Below are 18,652 nucleotides of genomic sequence, written 5' to 3' on the forward strand. Positions count from 1 at the left end.
TTTTATCTGAGTGTAATTAGATTCAGGTTCCCTTTTCTACCTCTTCCAGAATGAACAATAGTAAAAATACTGAAGACCTATATTAACATAGTAAACTTAAGCTGAAGTGGTATGGAGAGCTGTTATGTATATGATGCTCCTAACTTGGTTTTACTATGGAATATCAATTGTATCTGTAGGGATATGGGTATTAAATAAGGTATTTTTTCTGCAATATAGGATGATGAGGGATGTCAGACATCCCAACTCCCCAGAAGTCAAAACAGCACTCAAATCCTTCGCAAGTCATTGCTGCTATATAAAAATAGCAGTTCTTCAGAATACCACCACCAGATCTGGCTTTCTAGTGCCATAAAATAAACTAAGAATTTCCTATTTCTTTAGGACACGTAAGAAGGCCTGAAGACTTTATTTTCCTTTTGACATAGCATCTGTAATACAAGCGAGCATCTTGGGTACTCACATAACATACAGCTTTACACCTGGACATTTTATGATACAGAAGACATTGTTTCAGAAACTAAGGAAAAAATGGGCAAGTGTTAATCCAGATGTTTGGTAACATGATGCTTCTTATAATAAGAGGCTGGCACTTGGTAAAACCCAATGTTTTCAAAACTTGTAAAACTACACCTCAAGTAAGCAATCACTTAGAGCAGAAGTTACCCTGTCAAGGCTTACAGAACAGATTTCATCAATTATTTTGTCACAAACAGAAGTTACTCTCACACAGCTCTCATCACTGACTTTCCAGAACACGTGTCTTTGAGCATTATCAGAAGAAATCTACTTCTACGTCATATTCTATGTATTGCAACTCTGGTGCTTGCTTCAAGGTGGGGGTCCAATACAAATCAGTAACAGATATGGATGCTGTGAGGTTTTTTTTAAAACAAATTCCACACTTCTTGAGTAACAGTAAGGTACGTTAAAATAACAAGTCAGACTTCATTCAAATGAATTAGACAACTTTTACTAAATGAAAAAACCTACATTTAAAATATGCATTTAAAACAAAATGGAATTAGAAAAGAGACTTAAATCCATTTTTAAAGAACTCACTCACTGTGTCAGAAATCAATATATCTCTTGCATTATATAATGTGCCAGTTCATAAAACGTAAGTTACCAGAATCCTCAATTTAACATTTTCAAAGACAATACCGAAGTCAGGAGTTTTACATCTACTGATGCACATTTAGAATGGTATAAATCTGAAGCCTTCCCCCAAAGAATCTTACAAATTTGAGAGTATTCAGTAAACGTTTTTGTAGCTATATCCAATAAGTATTGCATCCTAAAGCATCACAAATCTGTGCCTTCTATTTACCCTACTATAAAGTCTGTATCTTCTCTGTATCTTGCCATTTGCCAATGTTAACTCTTAAGAAAGGAGAGAACTGAAAAGAAATACTGCATAACTCTTGATCATGTACAGAAATTATTGCTACTATAGTACACTACAAAGCAGAAGTCTATACAATAGTATATGAAATTGGTTCATGAAAATCCAAAGGATATAATCTTTAGTGACATAAGCCTTTTATAATCATGTTGGACAATTCTATAGCATTTTCAGCTCACCGCTCGCTAGCTAGCCTATTGTCCATTGATGAACATCCATTTAAACACACCCTCTTATGAAAAAGAATGTCAGCTTTCAAAGGCTTAGCAAATAAGGATCTTCATGTTCTGTGGAACTATGCAAGATGAATTTTGATGCAGGTAGGGAGATACCTGGAAGCTAAGCATGCCAAAGGTGTTTCATGCTAATAAAACTAAAGCCAAGGTACCACATAATCAAGTTACCAACTAATAGGCAATACCATTTTTGTCCTATCTAAGTTAAATGAAGTGCCATAGCACAGTGTAACATCAATAATTTAAAATAGTGTAGTGCACAAATTCATCGTGTGGCAGTTTAAGTTAAAATGTCAAGACAGGTTTTTCTGTCTCCATTTACATTGGCTGTCAAGCTGTCCAGTCTGGGCATTTTGGACTTAAGTTTGCCTTTTAATAACTACCGTACTATGAACCTTGCATTATAATGGGGCACACATTTGGGCAGAATTAAGAATAACAGGGGGCTCGGGGGAGGATAAGAGATCAATGGCTGTTCTAAAAAGCCCCTTCCTTATTTCAATTTCAAAGAGAGCCTGGAAATAAGACTAGATACCATATTCGCATCATTCTAGCTACAAAATAACCAAAGTAAAAGCAATCAAGCAACGATAAGACCACATTACACAAATGGAACATCATGCTCTCATCTGGTTTAACTATTACATCAAGTTTTAACTGGGATGTTGGTCAACTTTAAAAACTGTGGTAAATGTGAATATGTAGTTGCAATAGTTTTTTCCTAATATTTTTTTACTCTATGCTGGATATTAGAACTTGGAGCTATACTTGTTACAATACAGTGTCGCACATCTTTCTACTAGAAAAAATTAATAAAGATCCTTTACCCGTCTCTTTAAGTTAAACGTGTGACATCATAAAGGGTGTCAAATGGCTGGATGGTTTTACAGTGCACACTTATTATATACTGTAATATGGAGTTTTGTCCTTGACAGATCTGATGGTGTTTCTACATTATTCCTTTCTTCACCTCTTCTTCGGTGGATTAGCTGTGCGAGGTGGAGTGACTGGGCGCCCAGAATTCAGTCCACCATACTGGTACTTGGCTTTCTTTTCAGATGGTTTCAATATCTTAGATAAAATAAAGAAGTTATTTTTAGTCATTGACAACTAAGTACATTTCAAATACTGTAAAACCAACATGAAATCTCATTCAGCAGGCAATCCTACAAATTTATTAATCCTATGTATAACAATAACACTACTTCTAAATCCTTCTAGTTCTACTACTAGGTCAAGGTGGGAAGGGGAAAGAAAAGGGGCTGAAAACACGTCCAGGAAGGAGTAGAGATTAAAATCTGATCAGAGTAACCATACTAAAAGAGTCCCAATAGTCCACTAGTCTGCATAATTAGGTACTCTGATCACCAGGTATGACTAAAAAGTATCACCCAATTAAACTTTGAAATGAGTACCCGAATAGAGGGAATAACTTAATATGCAGGAGTTTGGAAAATAGCAAATCCCACACAGTTCTCTGGAGAACAGCTGGTTTGTAGTTCCTACTGTCCGCAAATACCAGCCTGCTCTGCAGTCCTTTCTGTAGCTCAAGTATATTGCCCTAGACTAACCATAAGCATGTCAACAAGCAGACTAACTCAGTCCATATAGCCCAAAACCTGAAGCAATATATCATACCTGAAAGGAACACATCAGAGTTTCATCCACACTCATCATTCCCCCGGCATTGTCAAACTCTCCACAATAATTTGGAGCTGAGAATAGGGTGACCAACTGCCGTTTAGCAAAGAATTCATATCCATCTTCAACCACCTGTCAACACCACAGAAATCAATACAGCTCACAAAAGATAAATTTTGAAAAGGAACCAGTCTTGAGGCAAACAGGACTTATATTAAAGAGAGGACAAGAAATCATCAAAAAAGTATTTTATGTCTTGGCTTTCAGACAGTACAAGTTCAGTCATTTTGTCTTATCTGGACACTGAATGCCAAATCAGGTAGCTTAACCTGTATGACACTTCCAATGATAAATATACATCAGCTTGACTGTTCAATATTTTCATACTTTAAGTCCAATTATGCACTTCGACTTTAAAGATTCCCAGTATTCTATGGTTTATACACAGAATTTGGATGCTTGACCTATTAGTTCGGAGCATACAAGGTCTGGATACCATCTTCACTGCAACCATAACCGTTCAGTTTAAGTCACGCTGGTGTTAATCGTACAAACCTCAAGTGTAGGCTTTTTAATAATTTTAATGCTCTAAAAATGAAGTGGTTCAGCCATATTGCTTCTAAGACCATGATCCATCTTTAAAATAGTGCAAGTAGTATGATGCATCAGCTAAGGACGTTCCCTATTCCCCACAACAGAAGCCTCACATTATAATGTAGTGAAACTAGTGCACCAACTGCTCACTTTGATCTGATCACCACGGTCTTTTAAAAGATGTCATACTTCTTTTATAAAGAACTGAAGTGACTACATGAATACAGGAAATTGGTAGCAGTCTTGATCGGCAGTTAAGAAGTCTTAATGTCCATTCCACACACTGACTAATCTTCTTTAATGTTTTAAGCAGTAAAATTGCACAAAAAAATATTAAGTGTTCTGATACTATACAAGCCTAACACTGTCACAGAGTAAAAATCCTGTTTTTGTTTCACAGCAGGAGAGAGCTTTTAAAATTGACTAAGTAATGAACTGAAATGTTATACAGGAAATTGAAACCTAATGTCCACCTAATTAGGACACTTGCTTAAAGTAACTTAAGAAAAACTGAGAGAAGTGTACTTAAAAGATTGATGACACCAAAAATAACCTCGCTTTCTGCACATTTCAGTAAGCCAAACAATCTGTGCCAAAGTACTCTAGATAGCTGAACTAAAATGAATGCAATGGTGAAAGCTTTTACGTACAGACTTGTTTGTGGAAACATTCAAAATGCATTTAATGCTTTCATGAAGAGAAGCAGAGATAGCTTAAGCCACCACTACCTGACTACTACAGAACTGACTACTGCTGAAATGGAAGAACTGTGAAACTTCAGTGTAAATCTCAAATTCAAGTCACTTTGCAACTTTAAACCTGGACACTTTACTTCTAATGTTCATATACAACAGTAACAGTAAACAGACAATACAAAAGGAAGCGATCAGTGGGGAAATCTAGTGTTAGTATTTTACTTCACTGACTTTAGACAGTCAGCTCAATATGAGTCAATAGAAGGACACAGCCTTATAGTCCCTTTATTAGGAAGATCTTTCTTTCCTAGAAGTAACATAATGAAAAATAAGTTTCAAATATATCATACAGAGCACCAAAGAGGCAGAAAGTCTAGAAGGAAAGGGTTTAAGAAGCAACGACACCATAATTCATACCTGGTGAGCTCGACAGATCAAATCCAGATCATGACGATTCAGAAATTTACTGACGACATCAGCGCCAAAAGTGAAAGAGACCCCACGATCATTTTCACCCCAACCTTGCACATCTTTGTCTGGGTCAGACCACAGCAGGTCACACAGCAAGCCTTTGAAAGACAATACAAGTAAAGATGCTAGACTTAGGAAGTATCACTCTACAATGTAAAATACTTCTATTGTAATTACCAGAGCAGCTCTCAAAGAAAATAAGCCTTAGTAACAAAACCAGCAATACTTAAACTGCAACTCAGACAAAAGATACAGTCTACATATGTCTGGAGATTTTTTACTATCAAGGTACCACTTATAGTACCTTGAAATGAAATAATTCAGAGCCAGAGTTCTCTGAAATAATATTTAATTGTAATATTCAGCACGTTTACAGTGAGCATTTGAGGAGTTTAAAAATACTGCAGTGGGTGCATTTTAAAAAGCAACCATCAATTCCATAGCTCACCAAGAAAGCTTAGTTTGAAAGCTGCAATAAATTTTAAAATCCTATGCAAGGCCAGTCATAAATACAGCAAATACACTTGTACCACAACCTTCTGAACATGGGACAGCTTTGATTCTTACCTTTCTTACCATATGGGAAGAGCCTTACAAATCAAAATTTAACATGGTAATATTCTGATACATTGTTTCAGGTAGCACTTTCAGTTTGCTTGGACTACTGTTTACTTTTCAAAAAGCCTTGTGCAATCAGTCTGGAATCTAAATTAGAACAATAAACCTCTCTGTCGTTTTAGCTCTAGTCAAGATCTTTTTTCTGCTGCCAACAAAAGGTCAGCTAACTCTGGAGTTAAAACTGGGTACAAAAAAAATTCTCTAGATCAACTGCAATGCCTTTAGACAATAGAACTTTCAAAGCATTTTCACATGAGAAAGAACCAGGCCAATTCGACTACAACACAAACAAAAAGCCCTCAAAACGTATTTCATAGTTTTCCATGAAATTGTGCTTTCTTTACCTGTGATGACTAACCCTTAAGCATTTAAATGCTTAAGAGTATTTTTCACAATCTGAAAAAAGATGTCAGCAGTATCCTTTATCTGGCACTCAGAAGTTTGAGTTACAATTACATCTGGTTATTTGCTAAACAAAATATTGAAGACACTATTTCTTAATTAACAGATCCTTCAAGTTGTAATCAAGCAAAACAAATGTCTGAAACCTATTGTGTAATTAGATCATTTTGTATTTACATACAGCTATCAAATGGTCTTCGGTGCCAGTCACAGTTCCTCTTTAGCAGAGACTAAGATTTTATTTGCTTTTAGAAGACACAGACCAGAGCAAGTACAACTGCATTTTAGATAAAATAGCTATTTAGAAATAAACTACTGAATACAGACAGGATATGACAAAAACTTAAGTCAACTGAAATTTAGTTCTATATTGACTAACATGTTTTTCAAAACAGAATAGTTGTACTGCAGTCCCTAATGGTTTCTCATCATGGATTTCCAACGAGTGACAGAAGCTGCTTGTCTCAGGTGCTTAAGAATCACTTCCTCTTCTATTCTCTCCCCAGAATCAAATAATCTTTAGGGTTGTACACAGCAATAGGCAAGTCTGTCCTGTAACTTTAGCGGTGGTGTAACAGAACCCCGCAACAAATTTGTCTAAACTATGTTGCCCAAGTAGGTTTATATTTTAACGTGCAACATCTACCATTAAAATAGCCTAGGTTGACCAGGAACATACTGTAACAGAGCTGATATGAGACATTCAAGATTACACTAAAGAGGGAGTTACAATTTCCTAATAAGCAAATGGTTGTCAATGTTGACCAAAACACATCATTTATACCTTGGCCTGACAAAATGCACATACTTTAACAGTTACCAAAGGCAGGTGATTTAAGTTGGAATACAGAGTCAGATTTGAGCCAATAGCTTCCAAACCCCACAAAAATGCCACCAAAATAAGAGGTCTTTATATTGCAGTTGAGGTTGAAAAGGCTTTTTTTCATCAGGCTAGAAGAAACTGTCATCATGATCTAATCTTCTCAGCACAAGCAACTCGAACTTCTACCAAACATTTCTGTGTCAACACATTCACCAAGTTACATCCCTCTGAAAAGACATAGCTTTTAAGGACTTAACTTTCATGGAAGTGAGACCACTTCAGTTTATTTTTCATTTTTCCACAAGATCTACTTTAATTCTGTAATATCAATCAGTTGCCTTAAATAGGTCCAAAAGGCTAAGACCTTCTATGTCACTGTACCATATGCACACATGCCTCTGATGGGACATTTCATTTTACCTCTGCTGGTAAACATCGGGCTATTGCTTCTGAAAGCAAAATTAATGCTGCAAACCACTCAGTAGATCAAAAGCCTTTTTTTTTTTCTTAAAAGTCTATACTTATTTTTAGGAGGTACTAAGAATACGTATGATTTCAGTGGAGTGTCCATGGAAACCAGAACTACATTCTGCAAGGGCATCCCTGAACTGGGGGTGGCTCAAGCAGTAGTATTACCCTGTTGATTAGAACTACCTTTTCTGAGAGCTCTGATAAATGCAAAGATTGACTCGTTTGTACTGACATTTATGTGGTTATACATTGAGTGAATTATAAGTAGCATAAGAGGAAGAACAATGTAGTAATTTATACTACAGAAATACTCATTTACCAGTCTAGCAATGCTTCTCAGTGTCAAGTGTGTATAGACCAGCTTAGTCCCTGAATTACTCCTATGCATCAGCACTGAGGAACATTACAGAAGTAGAATTCTTTTATTCCAAGGTTTAACTGTAATTGTAATTTGTGTTTCAAAAAAGGTTTAGATGTGATATCTCCTCTGAAAGTTAATTTCAGACCACTGTTGAAAATCAACACTTTAAAAAATATCTCACTGTACTGCTTGACATTCTTTTCAATCCACTAGTAACAAAATCTGGAATAAATGGGACACCGAGGAAAATGATTCAAAAGAATATCATACAGAAAGCACTGGCAATTTGCATCCAACACCTATATACAAAGCATTAATGTATTAGAAGAAAGTTTCAGGACTAGCACATTAATACAAGCAATTGAAATCCCGGCTGTAGTAAAGTAGAAGCTATACTTTACAAATATAAAGAGGAAGAAGACATGGCCCCAAGTACAGAGAAGCCCAAATACTTTAGATACTCAACAAGCTTTAAACAGTTGTGTTCTTCGATATACCAGAAGACTTGGGTATGCCTAACCAAGGCAAGAAAAAGAACTGTTTAATTTCATTTGATCTTTCACTAGGTTTCTGTTTGTTTTAAGGCAAACTTGTGGATAGTGTATCCTACTCTGTTATGACAAGCAATAACAACATGGGCAGTTGCCTCTAACAAATCAGGTAACCAAGCCATCATGAGGAACAAGACTCACACTCTACGCAGACGTCAAGGAATACTGTACTGTGAACAGAGGCTGTGTTAAGTCACTGCATTGCCTGTACAGAAATGAAACCTGTTTCATCATTAAGATCTATTTACAGTAAATTCCATGTCACTCACCTGTGTCAGGAACATCTGTGGGTCTCATAATCCTCCGGATCTGCTCCATTGACTGGAGATCTGGAGACAGGCCTGTAAGTACAAGAAAACAAGTGACTTATCTACGCATTTTACCTGTAAAAAAAGTTCCACAGAACACACAATTAGAGGTTCAAAGTCATACAGCATCCATTGTTTCCACCGTAATATAAACAAAAGACAGTTTGCTATAAGACAATTAAGTTCCTTAACAGAAGTACAGAGAACAACGCAAGTGAAATTAGCAAGGGGTTTTAATTTTTTTCCTGCCACCCTTTTAGCCACACAGCACAGAACTCTACAGTTAAGTGTGTTCTCTTAAACAGCTTACTGGAGAGAACCAGAGAAAGATAGCATTCTCACTAACAATTACACTGGGCGCAGATGACCTCCTTTACAACTACCTTACTTTATAAAAACTAAAGGAAAATCCCCTATCCAGCTTTAAAAGGCCACAAGTAAAAGTAGTCTGCAGGTGTGACTGGAATCGTAAGTCACATGACTGTATTTCAGTGTTTTCCCACACATCAGCTGAGCAGCAGTCACTGGGTGCTGTACTCGAATGCTAGACTGTTCAACTGCAAGAGATAAGGAGCATGGAGGTGGTCACCTACTATAGCGTAGCTGCTTAGTCATTTATAAAACCATTGTACCCTGATTACTCAAAAAATCATTTGTCAAAGACACAGCTCTTTTCATATAGTTTTGCCATATTAACACGTAATTACGGCCAAAGCATGGGATTCCAGAACCACCTGTTGACAGTTTAAGTACACACTCTAGAGCTTTTCTACTCAAGGCATACAGGTGTGAAAGAGCCTACTAGATGCTCTAGCACCTTAGTGTGTCCTTAAATAAAGGTCCTGAAGTGACTTAAATGACTGAGACCAAGATTACTTAAGAAAGTTGCAAATTTGGAAATAGAACACAAAGAAACATATTTCATATTAACAAGCCATATCCATTTGACTCGGCCCAGAACTTTGAACATGATAGAAGAAAACCTGTTGGAAAGGAGTCACCACATAAAATAATTTCAGCTGATTACCAGTTTGCACAGTGACAATGTACGTGTTACAGGAACACCTCCAATGCATTTGATATAAAGACTTGAGGAACTTTTCTTCAAGATTTTTAGATTATTTTTGTTGAAGCATTCTTACAATAAAAGCCTTCTATCCTCATCAGCTTGCTAAAGCTGTCTTCATACTACCTTGAGGTTGTGAAGGATGGCAGAAATCTTAAATAGCATATCACAAAAGTTAAGTCAAGCCTACTTACACAACAATACAGGGATACTAATATAAATTCAAGTACATAATCAGCTTTTAAACTTTGACCAACCTGCCACCTTCCCTTCTCCAGATCTGATCCATTTGCATGCAGATTACATTAGCTCAAAGGCATGTGGATTCTACTCAGCACCACACCCCAAAGTAGTAATGGACAATCTCAGTGAAATAAGCACAACTAGTTTGTGACCTTCTCTGAGGTTACAGCTCTCAGCATTTCAGGTTGCACCCAAAAGATGAAGTTCTTTAAAAGAAAATTGTTACTACAAACCATGTCTCAATCCTGTAGCTGTTAATTTTTGTGCTATTTTACACCGCCCCACAAAAGTGCCTGCATGTTTGTAGCCTTCTTTGTAACTACCCAAGAGGTTGGTCTTTTCCCAGATACCTTAACTCCCCCTGCACAAAAAAGGAATAGCTAATGTCTCGAACTCAGAACTAGAGACAGAAATTGTACATGATCAGCATTAAATGAAGGAAATAAGAATGCAAACAGGCTACTAAAGCTCACTGTCAAGCAGCAATCACCACTACAGTGATTGCTGCAACCTACTGTGTACTGAAAGAAAACAGAAAAGTACACAATTGAATTAAGCTGTCTTGACATTCACAATGACAGCTAAACACAGAAAAAGTATCTTTCAGTATACTATATCTTCTTGAAGCATAAGAGCAGCCCTTCCCTAAGGAAAAACAAAAAATGAATTGTCATTACTCCTTGCAGACTCTTCAAATCCAGGCTCTAGATTTGAACCGCGCCCTGGCCAGGTGGAATTGGTCAAGTAAGAGTGATGATTACTTATTTTTCTAGTGTAATTTGGGAATCTCTTCAGGTCTCTCTGGATACTATGTAAGATTATCAAGTAGACTTCACTTCAATGTACATTTCATTGTCACTAATGTCACAAGAAAAACAGAATTCCAGAGCTTGAAAATACTATACAAGTCCAGTATTCTACTAAACTAACATGAGTCCCATCTCAGAGCTTAAATCCAATGTGATAAGACAAATATATTCCATCAACATGACACAACAACACGGACTTAATTTATAGGAACTTGAAAGTAATCACATAAGGTCTCTAAAGATTAGAAATAGGGAGTGGTGTCATATATAAGAGGACAATACTGTACAGAATACAAAGCTAAGCAAAAGGGAGAAATCGGGAATGGTCATGGAATAAGCTTTGAAGAAGCAAGATAAAGAGCAAAGTCAGAAGCAAGTCGAGAGGACAACCTTAAGAAAAGGCAAAAATATGACTTGTAGGAGCAATGTGAAAAGACAGGGAAGAGAAGGAGATGACAGGAAGGATACAATGAAAGATCCTTTCATCAGCACAAACATTTGGAGACAGGGATGGCAGGAGAGATTTGATTTATATTGTGAGATAGAGAACTCAAACCAGCAGATGTCCAGAAAAGTCTAGGTAAAAGGGCTGACTCAGGATCTTAAGCTATTGTAGATAACCTACTGGGGTAAGTTAGGTGCCTTTTGTTTTACTATGTTATGCGGTTTTGCAAAGTTTTATTATATATCCCAGAGGACAATATTTTTAAAATAAACTATGCAAAAATGCGCAATATAGTAAAAAAGGCACCTACCTTACATCTACATGCTAGCTTCAACCTCCAGCAGACTTGAATGGTTTGTGTTGCTGCCTCAGTGTTTATTATAGTAGTAACATCATGAAAAGGCGTTGGCAGTCCATGACTTCATAGGATCTGGAATGCAGTTTGGATAGGATTGGAGAAGAGTGGAAAAAGGGCAAAACTTACTTATGTGCTGAATGTCCACTTTCATTTATTAGCAGCACACAGCACATTTAGTAATCTTTTCACTTTATTTCACAGTCACAGATCAGTTGTGTGTAATAGTAATTTCAGTTACAGATGAAGCCTGTACAAGTTTAAGGGACAATCAGCATTCAAAGAAGTAAATATTTTTCATAAGAGGATCTTTAAAGTACACTATCCACAAAATAAAAGTTTTCCTACTTGATGAAACAAGAGGTTAATCCCCCAATACATTTATAATAAAGATTAAATTTTTTCTTGAAAAATAGCTTTCTAGGCTTCTTTCTCATAACTCACGTCTCAAATGCATATACACACAAAGCTATCAGTTTTGTCATAGAACATAGGATTCTACCTGCTAAGCTTGATTACCTTCTTCCACCCAGCTAAGCTTAGTTGTTTGCCTGAAACACCACAGTATTTTGTCACCATTCGTTCTCTACTGTTTTGCAAATAAAAGAAAATTCAAAAGAGTATAAGGATAGTAAAAGAATAATTCCTTCACCAGCTCTTTTGGAAAGAAATTTATTACATGGTTTTAGCCACTGATAATTAGCTACCACAGTGCAGAACTGATTTTGTATCTCACATTCTTAAAATTATGAGACCTAGCTCATAAGATAGGTACCAGTTCTTAAAAAAAGAATAAAAAGCCACCACATCACACCAACTGAGAAAGAGATTAAAGATGACCTGTGAGAAAACAAGTACTTTCTTTAACATGTCAATGCTACCTGGAAATTGGCAGACTTGTCTATCATTGCATTAATTCTGTATTTACAGACACATGACAATACCTCAGAGCATATTATGCATAAGACTGATAGCTTATACTAGCAGGCACTGAACGCAGAAGTTTCAATATAAGATGAAAGAAGAGTCAGGATCATTTTTACAGCACATTCTATACAGGTAGAGCTCTTGCAGAAATACCTGTAATTAATAAAGGCAGGACAGCAGCCATCAATGCAACCTCATAGCCTGGAAGAACCTGCTCAGAAATTTTGGGTGCACGCTATTTCTAATTCCAAATGGAGCTGTTCCGTCAAACTAGAGGTTTCTGTGGTGCTCTCACTTCCACTAATCTCTAATTATCTCACTGACTGGATCACTCAGTACAAGGCATCAAGTTGCTTATTAAAAGAGGTAGTTGCAAAGACAACTGCAAAAAGGCAGAACGGCTCTTACTTAATTTGAAATTGTTGTCAATTGTTTGACTCTGCAAGGTCCCAAAAACCTGTAAGCATCACTGCCTGTAAAAATATGGGGAATCCCCTTCTACAAAGAAGGGCACCCAAGTAAGTTCCAAGATTCAGACAAGTCACAAGCCTCAGTCAGATCAACACAAAACACTTTTTTCACTACAAGAGCAGGGCAGCACTGGGACAGGTACCCTCAGAAAGTAGATTTTCCAATAGCAAAGGTTTTATGGAGTTAGAGCAAGCCATGGCTGACCTGCTGTAACGTTAACAAATGTCTTTCTTCAAGCAGCAGGCTTGAATATGAGACCTTCAGAGATCCCCTCCACCAACATCTTATGAAACGAGCTAAAGAGGCCACGACTATAGAGCTGGGGTTACTTGTGAAAGTTACTCTTTCACTTCAATGCTAAGGCTGCACTGATAGATGGTAACAGCAACAAGTCATGTGGCAAATTAGGCAAAGATTCTAGCATTTGGTATCCTTCAGAGAGGGACATACTGATGAGAATACTTATAGATGCACTTGCCAGTCAGGCACAGAGAGCCAGGTGTATCAGGGAAGAACGACACCTGCCTGCTGCCAGGTAAACTGAAAAGCACAAGGCATAACCACAACCTTTGCAGACAATATAAGGTTAAATGTCTCCAGCTAAACATCAGGTATGCACATCCACACTCCATTTAGTATAGCATTAACCCAGAGATCAGTTTAGACACAGCCTTTAAAAGCATTCATAAGCTTACCTCCATGACAACAGAAGATCTTCTCGTCCACAATGGCTGCAATAGGCAGACAGTTAAAACAGTCTGTGAAGGTCTTCCACAGCTTAATGTTAAATCTCCGCTTGCCTACAAGAACAGTGTGCAACATTAGAAAGAGAAGGCTATTTTCTTAAAGCCAATCTGCAATACATATCACAACCTGACTAAAAACATTAGCAAACTGTCTTCACAGGGTTTTATTTCTATTAGCTTAGGTTTCAATCTCCTGCAACAGCATTTCAAGGACAGCAGAAGAATAAATAATTCTCTAAAGTGACTTTAACATTGGTTTGAAATGGACATTTAAAAAGTTTCAAAGCAGGCTCACAGAATATTGAAACCCTTGCAGTACGAGCATCACTACTAGAAGTGTCTCCAAAACACAGTATTAGTCTGTTACAGTCTTTCAAAAGAAACAGGTTTTGCTTACATTCATCATAGAATCCATAGATCCGATTGATGCTAGCACACTCATGATTTCCTCTTAAGAGAAAGAAGTTTTCCGGGTACTTGATTTTATATGCCAGTAATAGGCAAATTGTTTCCAGAGACTGTTTGCCTCTGTCTACATAATCTCCAAGGAAAAGATAATTAGCTTCCGGTGGGAATCCTCCATATTCAAATAATCGAAGCAAGTCTGTATACTGACCATGAATATCACCTGAATAAGAAAATATTTACCAAGGATTAGTGCAACAACATCAGGAGTACAGAAATCAAGAACTTCAGTCAGCTAATCACTTTTTATTAATTGATCTTAAAAGCATTCATATTTCTTTTAAAAACAGACTGGCAATAGGTATTAGAAAGGTGAGAACCATGTTAATTGTACAAACCAAAGTACTCACTAAACATATATAACCCACACTATTTGCAGAACTGCTATGTCAGTTATGAAATCAATTTGAAAGCCTAAAGCTAAAGAAGTCTTCACATTTAAGCATAAGCTTTCTAACCAAACTCTAATTTGTTCAAATTAAAACAATGTCAGAAAGACAATCTGTAATCGGTTACATGGCCAGGAAGTCAATGTATAAGAAAAAGTTAAGTCACATTATTTACTGCAAAAAGATCAGTAAAGAATCTAGATAGACTAGAGAAACTGAACATCGTGCTGGCAGAGAGCGCTTACTTCAAAGGTCAACTGCTTATCCTCCCATAACATTGCTGTACTAAGATTCCCATCCCCCAGCATTTAGCCAAACTCCTCCTTCAATGCAATTATTCATGTAAAAACAGTAGAGACTCAAAGACTGATATCCCTTACAAGATACTCAACCCTGCAGTTATATGTTAGGAATAATCACACTGCCAGCTTTAAAATTGAGCAGGCTTTCCATGAAACAGTTCTGTGTGGCAATTAGTTCACCACATCATATCATATCAGACTAGCCAAAGCTAATTATGTGAGCTGCCCATAGGTCAAAGATACCAAAGCTGCTCTACAGTAACTTGCAGAATCCATGTGATTTATTCCAGATGACTATAGAATTCATTACCAAAGTGACTGAATGCAAAAAAAAAAAGCTATGCAAGAATCCTTCAGTACAAGCTGTATGCTGTTTAAATTCAGTACCTCCTGGTCCCTTACACTAAGCATTCCACAAATATATTTTCATTTTTGCTGCTTATTCAGTGGCAAAATCCCAACTTTGTCAAGCTATTCTCCAGCAGAGCACTAGCTACTACGGCCTTAAAGAAAAGCAAAAAACCCAACATAGACATCTCTCTACAATTTCTTCTATCATCTTAAAGAAAAAAGGTTCTCAAACCTGTATGCTCTTCAGTTCAATTCTTAAAGCACACAGTGGTAAGAAGAGTACATAGCTATATTCCTCTTTACTCTTTCCATGACAAATGCAATACTTCCTCCTTTAGACAGCATTCTTCCTGAACTACTGATCACTCAGGGAAAAGAATCACCTCCCAATTTTCTTCTAATAACGGGGAACAGTATCCACTACCCAACTCCAGTAACAATCTGAATTTCACTGGCTAAAATAATTTTCACATAGGTTGCAACAAGAATGATTCCTATTGATATTTACAAATCTTCAGGTCACAACCAGAAGAAAACATGGAAGACTCCTCAAGGAGTCATTGCTATGCTGAGTCTAGCACTCCAGAACTGCACTATCAATACACTCCCCAGACTTCACCATCACCAGAATTAACTACCAAGTAACACACTACAGAAAGAATACTACAATTGTGTTCATTGTCTAGAACTACTTTCAGTTACACACAAGAGCCTGAGGGACCAAAGCACTTTAAAGGGTAAAGGAACGTTTTATAGAAACAATTTTGTAAAGGGACAGAAGTATTTACTATTCCATTCAAGGCACTTGGCATTTTAAAATACAGCTTCATATGGGCACAAGTTGAATTGAAGTCTACCAGATACAAAGCCTTACAGGAAAAACCGCACCTATTTTAAAATGGATGTTTACATAAGAATATCTTTCATCTTACATTAAAATACAGCCATTCAAGATGTAAAAGCTTATTTTGAAGTGACTTGATTACAAGACAAGACAATCCTATAATGGTTCCTCAGGCATTGCCTAAACATACTAAAATAGTTCAAAGCATTAAAGCCGCATATTTTGCTTTTGGTGAAAGTGATCATCTTTCTTTCACTTTTATCTAAATGCATCTTTGACAATAGCTTTAACATTAAATTTAGATGCACCTGACACTTCCCGGTGCTACCACAGTATTTGGAATCCAATTTTAAAATAACAAATGCCTTATTCAACTGTGCATTTTCTACCCTATTACTGTGCACCTAACAGTCTTTTCAACCGTCTTGATTCAAGCAAATGAGAAACTAACTTTGAAGGAGGCTAATTACACTTTGCAAGCCCTGACTTATGTACAACCTAAATATTTAATTTGAGTTTTCATTTTTTCTTTATCTAGGAATACATTAAGACTACTGTAATCTGTTCAGTGTAGCATAAACACAATTTGGTAAAGCTAGGTTTTACCTTCAACTTTATGTCATTAGGCAAGTGGGTCTGGTTTTTCCTCCCCACCCCACCAAGCAATTAGTCATTTAAAAATGACTTTGCCATTAGAGTTGGTTTTTTTTTTTTAATTGGCAATATCCTCTCTTAATGTAAGAAACATTGCTACATTACGTCTGCCACGAGGAAGCCTAGGAAGAATCTAATCCATCTTTGAGCATATTATTACTAACAAATTCAAAGACTACTTCAATTTTAATACTATGACACTTTAAGACTAATTCAAGAAATTTTATGCTTTTTAAGACTGTATCTACTGTTAATAACTTGAAGGATGATTACAAGCCAGTATTTGCAATACTTTTGTAACAGTTTTTTTTACAAGCTTGCATACCTGTTAACAACAGCATACTTTAAAGCCTAGCATCTTATAAGGGCTTAGAGAGCTAAAGAACACACATTTTAGTTTTATCCATATTTGACAGTAATAACGAAGTTTGTTAAAACTTGCTGTAAAGCTCAAGGAATTCATTACATGGTAACTAAGTCTAATTTAACAGTCTGTATCCAGTTGTATTTTATCCAGTGAAAGACTAACAATGCTTTCTTCAACACTTTTTGAAGTATTCCATTTCACAACATGTACAGATCTTTGCTTTGCTTATGCTTTGAAGAGAGCAACTACAACATTAAACATTTGCTTTTTTTTTTTTTGCAAAGCACCTAACTGCTTTTTGAGCTAGTGACTGAGAGTAGCAGCTCTGTGCAAGCAGTCCCTAGGGAATTACAAGGGACAGGCTGCAAAATTTGCACTAGGCAAGGGCAGGCACAAGCAGCTCTTATTACCAATGGAAGTTGCTCCTAAATAGTACCAGGAGCATCAGCAATCTACCAACAGTTAACTGCCTTTTCTCAGCTTAATCCAATCTAAACTGAAAGTTACACTTAAGATTGTGAAGACCTCTGTCTAATCTGTATCACCCAAGTCAAGGACACTTGCCTATCTCAGTATCCTTCCAACTCACCCAGCATACAACTAGATTAAAATACCTACATAAAACACATACATATGAAGTTTACATACCACAAATTTTCAGAGGTGCCTCTAGTTCCAGAAGAATAGGCTGGCTAAGAAATATTTCCCGTGATTTTATGCACAAGCCCCGAACTTCTGCTTCGGTCATCTGAACAATCTTCCCAGGACGACATCCTCGTACTGAAATGAGATGTTTAACAATTGAAGGTAACTATCACACAGATACACAGCAATAGGTAAGTGAAGATGAGCTGTATTTGAAAGCTATATTTGACAAAAAGCCAGCAGCACATTCTAACATATCTACCAAATGTGTTGGAACTATGTATTCCAATGAATTCTAAAATTAATCTCTGATACTGTAGTAACCTGTGCTTAAAGGTCTGTATGCATTCCTGTTAAATCAGGTTCTCGGAAAACAACAATTCAAGCCTTGCTTTTGTCCACATTTGGATAAATAGCAACTTCAAAACTGTTTAAATTAACAATCCCATTATGCTAGAGTATTCACAATAGGCAAAAAAGTCCTGATAATCAAAATCCTGAAAACACTTTCAGGAAGTTCTTCAGGACTGTTGAGTTCAACAGGGCTAGCTAAATATAAAGAAAAAACCCACAGGCACATTTACCCTTTTGGCAGCTGAAATAAGAAACATCACACTAAGAACTATGAAAGTTTGATGAAACTTTCATTCATATATAATGGCTCTTGAGGTATAGGAACCTTTATGTCCAAACAAAGACATTCTAACTAGAATGAAACTGAATTCCTAACCCACTAAGTCAGGTACTCAGACCTATATTTAGCATTAAGTTTTCAAAAGCATTCAGATGTCATTGCACTGCAACCAACATCCTCTGGCAAGTTTATCTGCAGCTGCTTCTTTCCACAGGTATCTATACAATTCCTCAGTCAGAGGCTTTAATGACATGGCAAAATAGAACAAATTGTCTGAACTTTGGCTGATCCAGTTCAGTCTTGCATCTCAACATAAACCAAACTTCAGAGTTCAAACTACTAAGCCAGAATGTATCAGCGTCT

General features: G+C 36.7%; 1 protein-coding gene across 1 annotated transcript; it reads right to left on the reverse strand.

The window, feature by feature from the left end:
* Positions 1 to 951: 951 nt before the first annotated feature.
* PPP1CB (protein phosphatase 1, catalytic subunit, beta isozyme) lies at positions 952 to 17,809 on the reverse strand. Its single transcript, XM_009880651.1, has 7 exons — positions 17,659 to 17,809; positions 14,036 to 14,266; positions 13,588 to 13,692; positions 8,538 to 8,609; positions 4,989 to 5,140; positions 3,280 to 3,414; positions 952 to 2,712 (listed from the first exon to the last, which is right to left on the reverse strand). The coding sequence occupies exons 1-7, from the start codon at positions 17,756 to 17,758 to the stop codon at positions 2,608 to 2,610; spliced, it is 900 nt and encodes a 299-aa protein (XP_009878953.1). The 5' UTR covers positions 17,759 to 17,809; the 3' UTR covers positions 952 to 2,607.
* Positions 17,810 to 18,652: the final 843 nt, after the last annotated feature.

This window comes from Charadrius vociferus, unplaced genomic scaffold, assembly GCF_000708025.1.
Source record: "Charadrius vociferus isolate BGI_N301 unplaced genomic scaffold, ASM70802v2 scaffold192, whole genome shotgun sequence".
Classification (NCBI taxonomy): Eukaryota; Metazoa; Chordata; class Aves; order Charadriiformes; family Charadriidae; genus Charadrius; species Charadrius vociferus.